Source organism: Cygnus olor, chromosome 2 (genome assembly GCF_009769625.2).
Source record: "Cygnus olor isolate bCygOlo1 chromosome 2, bCygOlo1.pri.v2, whole genome shotgun sequence".
Classification (NCBI taxonomy): Eukaryota; Metazoa; Chordata; class Aves; order Anseriformes; family Anatidae; genus Cygnus; species Cygnus olor.
In genome coordinates this window covers 116,209,151-116,222,188 of record NC_049170.1, presented here as the reverse complement: position 1 = coordinate 116,222,188, position 13,038 = coordinate 116,209,151, and the positions used below count along the sequence as shown (strand labels likewise).

The 13,038-nt window shown below is 41.1% G+C and overlaps 1 protein-coding gene across 19 annotated transcripts in view; it reads right to left on the bottom strand.

Annotated features, from left to right (window-relative positions):
* Window positions 1–13,038, bottom strand: part of DTNA (dystrobrevin alpha) — a 223,993-nt gene that overhangs the window by 64,622 nt on the left and 146,333 nt on the right. For all 19 annotated transcript variants that reach the window (XM_040550317.1, XM_040550314.1, XM_040550324.1 and 16 more), the window contains one exon: window positions 4,968–5,181. In XM_040550317.1, the coding sequence (XP_040406251.1) occupies window positions 4,968–5,181 (214 nt within the window). The remainder of the gene's footprint in view (window positions 1–4,967; window positions 5,182–13,038) is intronic.

Genomic DNA, 13,038 nt, shown 5'->3' with positions numbered 1-13,038 from the left:
GCATGTTACCCTTTAGACCTCTGGGAGTCTTTCTGCACTGTTTTATCATGAGGTTTTTACCTGACTTTAAAAGAATTGTTACACTAAAGAAAAATAAATGCTAAGCGGAAGCAACAGCGTTATTAAGAAGCCGCGGAAGAACTTGAGGAAAAAATAAAGCCCATGTGGAACTGCTTCAGATTTAGATATTTTTCCCAGTAGGTTTAGTTACATTTACTAACAGGATTATATTCTTGAGTGGCAGGCTCACCAACTCGCCTTCAGCTTTCCACCCCAGAGCCACTGGCATTTCCTGTACTCAAACAGTTACGGAACAGAGGAAAAGAAAAAAAAATAAGATTTCATTTATCTCTTCAATCTCTCAGTTTGAGTTGATCAGTTTTGACATTGTATTTTGTATCGGTCATTTGTATTCATAAAAGCACCACTAGAGCCCGTATAAATTCAATTTGCCCTGCAAATATGTATGTGTGCGTGTGTGCGTGCATACATATACACACATGCATGCATAAATATATGCGACTGATGAACAGACAGGATAATAGGGCCTAAGACTTTCCAGTATCACTTGGATCCAGAAGTGCCCTGAGCTATTGCTGAGCACTACAGATGCCCTTGACTGGCAGCAGTGGGGCATCGCACTGTTTGCAGCACAAAGCAAACGCTGAAGCAGCAGCTCACAGCAGCATGAAGTCCTCTGCTCAAGTCGGCGCTCCCTGAATGAAGCTTTAGGCTGGCTAATGCAAAGAGAGATAAATTCTACTAGTGGAAATTGGACAGGACAGAAAATATTTTGATTTTATAAAGCACCTCTCTTCTAGCAGTTGCTCTTCAGTTCCCTACGGAAAAGCACTAGAAGTGTTAATGATGGCACAGGCAACTGCTGGAGCTGATGTGCACTTAGCAGAAGCACTGGATAGAGTATTTAGAGAAGGGAATGATGGCCAGGGCACCAAGGTTATCTCCTGCTGCTTGGGGGAAAAAGGGCAAAAAATAATAAATGCTTTTAGACACCAGAGCAAAGCAGAAGGTTTCTTCTTTAAATATGTGACTGCAGGGAGAGATGGCCTCTCTCCAGAGCAAGGAACCCCCCCAGACTGCCTGATAAACTTTCCCCTGGTGCGGTCCATCAACTCTTCGTGTTACCTTTTCCAAAAGTTGGAAACTTTCTTCAGTTACTTGTGGACCTCTTACTACCCACGTTAATTAGGGCAATGTCAGCTATAATGTCAGAGGCTGTAATTACAAATTCCCATTTTCAGAAATAGGTTTCAGGGATGAAATTATTGGAATCACGCTAAATTCTTCCATTTAGGAAAGCAAAATTTGTAGCAGCCAAATCTCTTAAACACACTGTTTTGCAGGACTTCATTCCTAAAAGCCAGCCAGACTGTATCACTTCCAAAGATTAGCAAAGGTGGAGAAGAGAGGCAATTAAACACCTCACAGCTCCAAATGGATGGCCAAGCAAGACGTTATATTTCCAAAACAGATACTGAACGTCTTTATGTGTTGAACTCAGCATGGCTCTAATGTACATTTGATTAAAAAGGGCATATATTTCCTCTTTTCTCTGCAGAAGCCTAGCCCCTACAACTAGATTTAGTTTGTTTCATCGCCCAGAGCTCACAGCTCCAATCATTACACAAATGTGTCAAGGAACAGAAAAATCTGCTATGATCTTGTCAGTCAAGCTTTGCAGCAAGAACAGCTGTATCGCAATACTGAGTAAGTGCTGAAGATGACCTGGCACAGAATATCTTACAGACTGTATAATAAGAGTCTTTTTAGGAACTGCTTTATTGAATGAGGCTGACATTCCACCTAGTCGTCTGTCCAGGCTTTGACATGTCTTGGGATGAATTTTTCTGAGAGGTTTGAACTTGTCATCTTGTTACATAGTACTTTTGTGCCAGTGAAGGAAGTATGCTATTATTCCATACAGCCAGTTTATCACCTGAGGCCTCAAAGCAAAAGCTATTGCCCAATTTTCATGTGCAGTTAAAACTGCAGATCAGGCACATTTTTGTCCAGAATCTTCAAAGTCAGACGTGTTCACTGTTTTTTGTCTATCAGGGTCCTCTTATGACATGATAGTGAATTTCATACACTAGGGGCAAACTAATTGGACTGGCATTTGTGTCTATGAACTTTGATTTTGTTGACTTGCAGTTTTATGAGGTTCCACTTTGATTTTGGCTTAGCATGATGGAGCACCACTGTCAGTGTAATGTGAAATCTTACACACTGTAATTTCTCCTCACTTTTTCCTCCCTTCGGGATCAAGCGGCAGGGACATATAATTATTTGTAGGCCTAAGGAATCCCCAGAGACATGAAAAAATCTGCGTTTCATAGAACTGGGATGAATGCTCAACACCGGCAGTAGGCAAGCTGGCCAACATGCCATGGCATTGCACCACAGTTCCTCTGAGTTTTGCCGGACAGGCTCTAGCTCCTGGGAAGAAAACGGTATTGCAGACCTAGGAAAATGGCCCCTGCCAGAGGGCAGAGAAACCTGCCAGGTTTTCAGTGGGCTATAAATGAAGGAAGAAGCTCTGTTTAAAGCTCAGAGGATCTTCAGCCTGTTGCTAGCAGATTCCCAGCAGAGTACATACACATGGGGCAGTATATATTGACTAGAGCAGAATAAATGAGAGAGTGGTTAGGTGTATTGGATTTCACATCACATATTCACTTGTCCCTTGTTGTCCTTTCATACATGCTAAGTGACAGACTCCACTTCTCCACTCCCTTTCTTTGCATTTCAAATGGGACATGAGGAACCAAGCAATCTCTTCTGGAACTGCCCAGAGCGCAGCAGGAGCAGCCTTTGCTCTGCATAGCCACAGACACCAAAAAAGTCTGTGATAGCTTTGAACAGCATTTGCATTTACACTGAAGAGCTATTATGCTGTTTTGGTCTTAGAAAGCTGTTCTGTTTTTTCTATGGTTTGTTTTTTTTTTGTTGTCGTTGCTGTTGTCTGTGTTCATAGAATCAAATGTGATCTTATTAACATTCATTAAAGAGAAGGAATAATTCCTCACAATCTGGAATTTTGGATGGCATTTTAGAAAGGCTGCCCATTTCCTGAAAACACAAAGCTAAAAAAACTGAGGAGTAAACCCAGGTCAAAGACAACAGGACTATTTTAGGGGTGACTATTGTGACTTCAGCATGACTCATGCACCTAATAAAACCCTTTTTTTCCATCCAAGAAGGCTCTAGGTTAACGTAGTTTAACTGTCCAGTTTCTTCATATGAGGGAAGGACATGGAGAGAGACTTCACCCAGCCTCACAGTCCCACGCCTGTTTCTTCCTATATGCAATGTATGGCTTCTGTGTGAGCATGAGACCACCAGAAAAGGCCTTGCTCCTCCTTCTCCTAAGTCAAATGAACCAAACGCCAGATATCTGGGGCGTTTCAAACAAGGTCATATGCAGCCGGTCCCTTTCCTGGACCCCAAAGCAGAGTGCGTCTTCCTCAGGGCCCTCTGGCTGTCTCTGTCCTCCTGGGAAATGCATCCTGTGCACCCTTCTTGGAGGCAGATGCATGAGGAGGACTGCATCAGGGTTACAGCCTCCTCACCTGCAGGTCCTTAGGAGTGCCCAAAACAGGTCACAACACACAGCACGTGCGATGCTGTGCTCAGGAAAGCAAAACCTCTCCCTTCAGATTTTCTGTTTCCCTACAGAGGAGTAAAACCCTTCCCCCCATTTTGCTGCGAGCAGCCTTGACATTGAGCTGACATCTTTACCCCCGCTGCAGAGAGCTACAGAACAAGCACGTTATCTCAGCTCTTGCTTCCACGGCCCTGGGCCTTGTGTTTATCAGCCGGGAAGCGCTTTGCTTGCAGCATGCACCGATGCACGTGTCCGGCCATTTCCGTTGTCCTTTAGTGCTCTTGTCACAGCCACAAGAGCATAAATTAAAACGCCTGTTCCCTGTTTTACTGCCCTTGAGAGGGCAAAACTATTCCTGAAGGCTCCGGTTTCACAACTGATTGACTTCTTGTTTTTCCCTCAGAGTGGCCAGAGGGGAGGCTGGGTGCAGCCCTGTCATGTGGAACAAGCACTTTTTCTCCCCGTTGCCATAGCGACCGAGCCGCCCAGCTGATCTGGCTCCAAGAGGTGCAACCCAGCACCAGGCCGTCAAGCCACAGGATGGAAAGGGGGTGGGGGGGTGGGGAGAGGGGCAGCATCCTTATTTTAAGGTGTCACGACAGCATTTTCAGCTGGTGAATTTTCAAAATATAAGCTATAAAGAGACAATTTGCGGATTCAACCGCTGTTCTCCAATAATTTGTTTCTGAGGATTTTGAACACGGCAATGCAGGTTGATGTCTACATATTCCCTAACTATAATACATATACACAGTACACTTCTTAAGGTAAGTGGCTCGCTCTATCTTGAACTTTTCCTTCTTGTAATACGGGTCCCATGCAGTAATAAACAACATGAATTTCAATTTCACCTCCTGGTCTTTATCCTATTTCTGTCATGGTCTCAAAATCATGCTGCACTGGCAGGAGCCAGAAAAAAAAATTGCTTACAGCTGCAAGAACTTGCAGGAAAATGAGCTCTTTCCAAATAATGAGCTATTAACCCCTGTCACTGCTGCAGAGTCATTGCATTGGTGTCAGCCACTGGTATGTCAATAAATAACTACACAAATTAGAAGTGGATGTAAATTCGTTTCTGTACATAATTCCTCTTTGATATAAACTGGAACAAATCTGAGTAACTGGATGAAAACACAGTTGTGCTGAATTTGGCTCAGCAGAAAGGAAAGTAGAGGTCCTTAATTTTAGGTTCTCTCCCTAGTTAGCACTATTCACATGCTCATTATTTGGGTCAGAATATAGCTTGTTGAATTGTTTTCCAGAGATATTTCCAGAGCAAGCAAAATCCTTTCGCCAGTCAGGAAAGGAGGGAAGCCCGTGTGGGTACGGAAGGCAGACTTACGGATCAAAGGCCGCTAGCAAGAAGTTCAGCAGTAAGCTGATGGATTGCTCCACATTGATCTGGTGGGTCGTCGGCATCCGTTTGTTGAGCTGGTAGAAAATCGTCGAAATCACAGCTTCGAGGCGAGCCACGTTCAGTTCGATGTTGGGGTCCAGGTTGTTGAGGGCATTTTCCCGCAACGCTTCTATCACGTTCCAGATGTCCACCAGGTGCACTAGGGGACAGCACACAGACAGTCAGGGGGACACACTCCTGAGCACGACACACTGTGGGGATAACACCACCATGCAGGACATGATCTATGAATAATGAAATGAATGAATGAGTTTTCCATCATTGAGAATTAAACTTGGCAGAGAGAAGAGCAAATAAAAATCAAACCCGTTAATATGCAAACAATATATTGATATAATTAGTTCCAATAAGTACAACTTCAGCTCAGGAAATCACTCCTCATTGTATGAAGTGTTCAAGTAAAAATCTATATTTTACTGAAATCACTGGAAGGTAAACATATGCTAATTGTTTTTCTGAACCATGCCTCTATGAATACCCATTCAGAAATTACTCTTAGATATTAATTTGCATACCAGATGGGCTTTTCAGAAGATCCTATGAATACAAAGTGCTTAACACACACTGACATTTTGAAAATTCTTTTCAGCAATTTGTACTGAAGGCAAAATATTTTACAGAAACAGAATTGCAATTGAGTCGGGGTAGACAAGCTACATTTAAATAAAGTACACATAACGAGTGATCCCAAAGTCATATTTTGGTCTTCTAAACATATTTGCCAAATGATTTGTTAAATCTTTCTCTTTGATAAAGTCCTGGTCTAAGCTGAATTTCACGGGGGCTGGTTTTACCTGCAAGGACAGCTTAAAGGACAATCTCTGCTCAACCCTCACATTGTATCTGAAAAAAATCTTGTTTGCATAGCACTGTTATTGTGACAGTATGATCAGCTTGCTGCACATTGGCATTTCTTGAAATGGTGGACCATGCCAAAAATTAAAAAAAACCCACACTCATTCAAAATTTGGATTTAGTTCAAACCTGAACTCAAAGAATCATCTCTCTCTTTCTCTTTCTCTCTCGATCTTAAGTATTACCTTTTCTCCTACTAAATTTTCAATGCAAAACAAACCATGAGGCTCAGGGTGCAAATTCTCTCTTTTTACTAGATAAAGTACTGTATAGTTCATATTACTTAGCATGGTGATATGTCTTCATTTCAAGAGCCATCCATATCTGGAATCCACCATTTTATTGTGGATAGAGAAATTTAATTCTAATCCTCATCATAATATTTTTACTTGCATGGTTTGAAGGCAGTGCCTCAGATTTCAATGTGACATGATAGTCTGGTGGCAGAGAAATGTAAACTGTCACTAGCTAGATAAATGAAACCAGATATACTGTCTTTTTACTTAGTCTAGAATTTTTCCCAGTGGCTGGGTTTCTTTACCTTACAGGAAAAAAAATCTGCTACTGCTCGTGTAAGCTGCAACACCCAAGGAGGGAAATACAAGTGAGTGGCAATAGCAGCAGCAACTACTTCAGGCATTATATAAAGCACTTTTCCATTTCTTCTTGCTGTTCCCTAGCAAATGACTGGGAAAAACTGCAAGATGTAGTTCCATTGTTACACTTAATTGTCTATTTGGCTTTTGTACTAGAAGGAAACTTCTACGGCTGACCTTGTATGCTGTCAGGAGATTGTCTTGAGAGACTCATTCTGAATTAAGCCAGGTAGGCGAGCACACAACTTCTTTTCAGATCCTTTTAATACAGCCATGCCCATTCCCATTCAACCAGTTTTTACTGTCAAGTTGCCACTAAAATAATCTGGTTAAATGGCAGATGAACAATCCCAAGGAAGACAGCTAGCACATAGTAACTGCCCCTTTTCGGGAAGCTTCTCCACATGGCTTAGGGGATGGAAGAAGTCACCATAAAGCAGGTCATTGTATGGTCCAGGAGAGAAGAGTTAATGAGAGTTTCCTATTCTGGGCCACCAGTATAAGGCAGCCAGGGAAGAAATACAGAGCGATATGCTGAGTGATGCAGCAAATAGCCAAACCATGAGCCTGTATTTTGTGGCCCTACTAAGAAGGGAAAGGCAAGCAGAAAGCAGAAGGTTAAGTGTGATGTTTCCCCCAAGGTCTATCTGCCGCTGTCCATGAGGATGGTCTCTGGTAGTTCAGACAAGTAGATGAAGGAGAAGGTCCTTCCACCAGCAGTGTCACCAGGCGGGCTTCTGGGTGCTAGGGTATGCATGCAACCTGTCAAACCTGGGCTGGAGCTACAGTGGAAAGGTAGCAGTGCAAGAAACTACAAGGCATAAGAAATAGCAGAAAGGGAGAAATACATATGCAGATGGCTAACCTTGACTTGAGGCTACACTAACAAGAGAGCAACCCCAGAAAGAGCATAAACAGGGTTACTAGCCAAGCAGCACTGCTGACAGAGGCAGAAATTACTCGGGCAACCCTATCATAAATACTGAGTAAGGATGTAAAATCAGCACCATTGTGGCCAGTGGGAAAGGAATAAACAGGGACAGACTGTTTATTTGGGAGTGGATGAGAATGGTAAATGAAAAAACAACAACAACAACAAAAAAAAACATGGCAGTGGAAAAAGGGAATATAAAGGGTAACAAATCATGTCATCGGGGCTGCTTGGGTGTACATCTCAAGCAGCCCCACACTTGATCAGTGCAAAGGAACAAACACAGAGGTAAGTCCCTTGTCCTGGCCATTTTCATACCTGGTTTGCTTCTGCAGTTGTGGAGAACTGCAATGGTATCCCTAGCATTGATAAAAGGCCATCTAGACAGGATGAACCAGACATCCAGGCTCCCTAACAGTGAGAACTGAACACAGCATTTTAACTTTAATTGCCACATCCTATTAGCAGAAAACACTTGAATAAGAAAGCATGGAGGAAAACACCTGGCATAAGGAATGAAGTGGAAATGGGGCTTGGTGTCTTTATTCTTCATGTGATCCAGTACTGATATTATGTGGCTGTCTAATTTTCATGAGTTTCTTCTTTTCCCACTGATCCTATATTTCCCATAAGACAATCATATCCAGAGTTAGTTTTGGTGATGGTCCTCAGAACGGAAATATCCAGAGGCTAGCAGAGGTGGGACTAATAATATCAGTGCACTAACACATTTGAGAGAAAAATATTGTTTTTAGTGCTAACTTTAGCTTGAAAGACTCAGAGGCTATCCTGATATTCATTGGTATGCCACAAAGGTAGGGCATGCATCTAAGAAAGTGATTTAGTGGAAATTACATAGAAGTAACTGTCCCCCACCCACCATAAAGTATTAGTCTCAAGGAACTGCTGTGCGTTTGTACCGTAAATAATTTCACTTGGGCTTTTTTTCCAGAAACACTTTGGTTCCACTTGAAGCCAAACAAACAACAATCCTGCTGCACCATTTTATTTTTCATTCTACTCATGAATTTCAAATCTCTTCACAGAGGCTAGAAAGCAAGACTTCCTGGAGGAGGAAATGAAAGATGGACAAGATCCAGGCTTTTTAACAAGATCCGCTAATTTTAAAAATATCTGTTTAAATACCTAGCTCAAAATCACAAGTAGAGTTTGTTAGACTGCTGTATGGAGGACTGAAGACCCTGGCCTTTACTCAAGTCAGTTGAGATGGGCAGGATTTTGCCCATCTGAATTTAACTGTCAAAATCAGATGTCAAGTGTCAGCTGGTGATCAAGGTTCCCTCTACAACTGGTGAAAAGAAAAGGCATCCAAAACATATGTTTGGAGAAAAGTGGGATGAACAGTGCTTTGAAGGGGTCTCTGTTCCTTCATTGACTACAAAGTGTATGTGAGCTGTGACCTCAGGGCTAGCAAGGTTAACTGAGATGAATCCCACACCTTGTTATTTAAAAGTCAAGAAAAGATGTCTTCTCTGTTCTGACTACTACATGGCCTAGAATAATTAGTTTTTACAGAAAATATGAATAATAAATATTGTGATATGTATAAATAGCTACCAGATCCTGTCATAGCCGCAGCCTCCGCATCCCTTGACCTAGCACAGATTGCATCTGGGTCTAGTACCCTACAGAATACTATTTTTAAAAAATTTACTCACGTAGTAAGCAGGCTTAAGTATTATACCACGTTGCCAAGTCAACCTATCAATGCTGGGAAAAAGCAGAGAAAAACACAGGCCTCTGCAAGCTCCTCTTTATTCATTTGTACTATTAGAAACTTATGACAGTATCAATCTACAGCTAATAAGGTATCTGTAGGGTCACACCCTTTTAAATATAAAAACAGAATATTAATCCTGCAAACTTTGTAGAAGCTTACTTTCCTTTCTTTAATTTTCATCCTCTCTGCTACCAATTTCCTACAATATCTGTTATGCCATATATTTATTCATCCATCCCTGAGATTGTCTTAACCTCACTGAAGAAGACATTTCTCCTTACTTTGTACATATTACACACAATGCAATAAAACCTGAATCTGATTTCTAAGTACTGTGGTGATAGGAAGTTTGCTGCAAAACTAGCTTATGGATGCAAGAGAGCATTCTTTCCCCTAAAATCTGCCCTAATGCCTTCAACAAAGTCAAACTTTGCAAGTTAATTCTCAGCTTTTTTTTTCTTCACAGCTACTGTTGCTGCTTTTGCAGCATTTTCCCACATTTCCCCCTGAAAAGGGGATTACCCCTCAGCATGAGGAAGATGCCCTTTCTGAAATGGATCTCCTAAGCTGCAGAAAACTGGCAGTTGTTTTTACAGCGCCACCAGGCTATCATTAGACATGAGGAGAAAAGGCTGCTTGTGTATAGCAACTATGTAGTATAAAGCAATTCAAAACCATACAGCCCAGCCAAACTTCAAGGACCCTTCAGGAAGGCTGCCCACTTTGCATACTGCAGAGCTACCCAGGTATAGCGAATCTCCCTCATCTGCCTGCTGTCTGAAAAAAATGTAGCTGATTTCCACAAGCAATTGCTCAACTACTGTTTCCCCTCCGATTTTTTGTTGTGATTTCTAAAGTCACGGCTATGCTAAACATCTGCATTATTAGATCTTTTACAGCAAACACTGTCTGCTAATTTAACTTTTATATGAGATTAAGTAATATTTAAAGACTGTTGTAGCAGTTTCCATACTTGAGCACGTTCAGCAACAGACAGTGATTAGCGAATGTAAATAAAATTCAGTATCCGCTCAGACAGAAGTGGGACGAGGCAGATGAACAGCACTGCAGATGGCTGCCCTTCCCTTCTCCACAGCAATTGTTAGCAACAAATGCACAGTTGGAGGAGACACGGCCCAAATTGCAGAGAATTAAGTTTAATGCATGAAAATACACTCCAAATAACAAATGTTATTTCCTTCAGTGAACTCCTTCACCTGTTAAAACAATACTTGGAGAGTGACTGTTGCCAGCACGTTGTAGATGAATTAGTCCGTCTCTTTTGAAGTATCTAAATGTGGATGGAAGACGTCTGACTCAGTTTGAAAGGAGTTTTGCATTTTCCTCTAACTGAAAAGCTTTTAGAGACACCCCTGAAGTTTTATATCCTGCCCTTCTGCCTTTACCTGTGTTCAGAACATCCTTTCCTATCACTTTTTATTGCTTCATTACAATGAAAAACAGTAATTAGGAGCCACAGTGCAGAATTCCTCCATCCTACGACTCTGTCAGCAGGTTGATTTGTGGAGGAGGTGTACTCAATACATTGGGAGAGAGGAGAATTTTGGACAAAACTATGTTGTTTACTACAAATATGCATGGTAATTTTACTGATTTTGATCTTTTTTTTTCAAGAGTTCTTTAGCTTCTTCATTAGGAGGAAATCAATGTATTTTTTAATTTAATGGCTACTTACAAGTAGTAGTTTTCTGTTTGGTAGATAAAGATATATCAATAGCCAAAATGTGAGAGAAGAGATGGACTATTCCCATTTTTTTTCAGCTTAAAGCAGAGAAATTAAAATTTATTTGTAAGGTGAAAAATTAAGTCTTGTTTCCATCATGCGGTTTATTTAGAATCACTGTGATATACAGAGGCTGTGAGATATAGATAATCTTGGATATATCACTAATCTCAAAGGTGGCAGATTACTTCAAACATCAGTTGTCAAGAAATTATGTTGCCCTAAGCAAACATAAAAAAGAAAACTGTAGTGGAAGTTTATCTTCTAAAAAAAATAATAATAAAAAATAAACCAAAAAAACAGTCTCTGTGCTTAAGCTTTCTTAACATTAAACTGATTGACTAATGCAAAAATCCTCTACTCTTCTACTGTATTTTTGGTATTCCACCTGAACCATGAACTCTACAATGCTATCTTTCCATTTATTACTAAATGAACATGGAAGAGAAGATTACGTTTAATCAAACAAGGGAAGTGACTAAATTAGGGCTTTAATAATAAATTCAAATTTACTTAACATACAGTAGGTCTAACTAAATCTAAGTTAAATATGCCCAATAGATAGCCACGACAGAATTCTGCCTTGACAGATCTTTGTTTGTTGGTGAATTGAGAAAAAACTGTTAAGAAAGTATGAATTTAAATTATTTCTAAAATCTAAGGTTACATTTTATTAAAAAATTTAGTTCAGCAATGCTCTTACAGACATGCCTGAGTTTAAACATACTAGCACTGTCACTCGAAATCAGTGGCACTTGTATGCCAGGTATTTCATGCAGATTTCATTAAAAGTGTCAGATTTATGCTTCCTTGCCCTACCAATCCCTAAAATATTATAAAATATGTTAGATGACTCTTCTTTTTTAGATTAGAATCTATGAACCCATTGCAAATCAGGATGCTGGAGCCATTTGTCATCGTTGTTATGAAGCCCTGGAAAGTTGCTCACTCTTCCTGCTCCTCTCCTCTTTCCTGCTGCCAGGGGGGTAGCAGAGCACTGAGCAAGGTGTGCTTTCCCACTAAATGACACCTATTTGTGGCCAAGTTGCCCCTCAAATCCAGCAGCCGCGGAATGCTCAGTGAAAGCTTAATCTACGTGTCCTACCACTATGCAGACCAGTGTGCCAGCTACAATGGTTTGCAATGTTTCACGTTTTCTGGTGCCAAATTACATGAAAAAGAAAATATACCAGGGTGTTGCTGCTGCTCAGGGCTATAAAGGAGGTATCCAGCTCTTTGGCTGGGTATGTCTGGTGACAGATGCCACCCTACATGGCCTGGCACACCCAGGCTATGCTCATTGCCCAAATATCTGAACCTGCACCCTGCCTACACTTGGAAACATCCTGTATGCTCCTATTTCTGCTCCCACATCTCTTGGGCTTCCCCTCTACCTCTCTTATCTACCTCTCTGCTGCCAGACACAGTTTATACAGCACAGGGATTTCTAGCACAGCTGGGCACCCATTAGGCAGCCAACCCAATGAGCTTGGTTTGCCCTGGGCTTCTTCTGAATGCTCTGAAAGCTGTTAAAAGCTCTTGGGCCGCTCACCACTGCTTTCCAAAAAGTGAGAGTGGTGGACATCTAGGTTGCCAGCGCATATATGAATTCGTTATTATCAAAATGTGTTTCATTGCATCTTCCTGCCACTTCAAGGGAATTCTAGGTTGTGTAGATGCAGTGACTGCAGAATAAATACTATAAGCTTAAAAAAGTAATTAACAAAATGTTCAGAATGCTTACTGCCATGCTATTCTGATCCCCAAATGCTTTAATTTCTATGGAAAATTCAGGGTACTACATAAAAAGAAACCTAAAGAGTTTAGATATTTGTGTTGTAGCTCCATATAATAGTTTCAAAGAGGATGATTCACTGATATATTGATAACCTAGAGTAACCGGAGACAATATTTACTTTTTTGTTTGCAAAATCAAAGTCTTGTCAAAGACAGCCCATCTGGAGCTGAATTTGGCAGGGGATGTAAAGGGTAACAAGAAAGGCTTCTACAAGTACATCAGCACCATAAGAAAGATTTGGGAAAATGTAGGCCATTGCCGAATAGGGTGTGGGACCTGGAGCCAAAAATATGAAGAAGGCTGAGGTACTTGAAGACTTCCCTACTTTGGT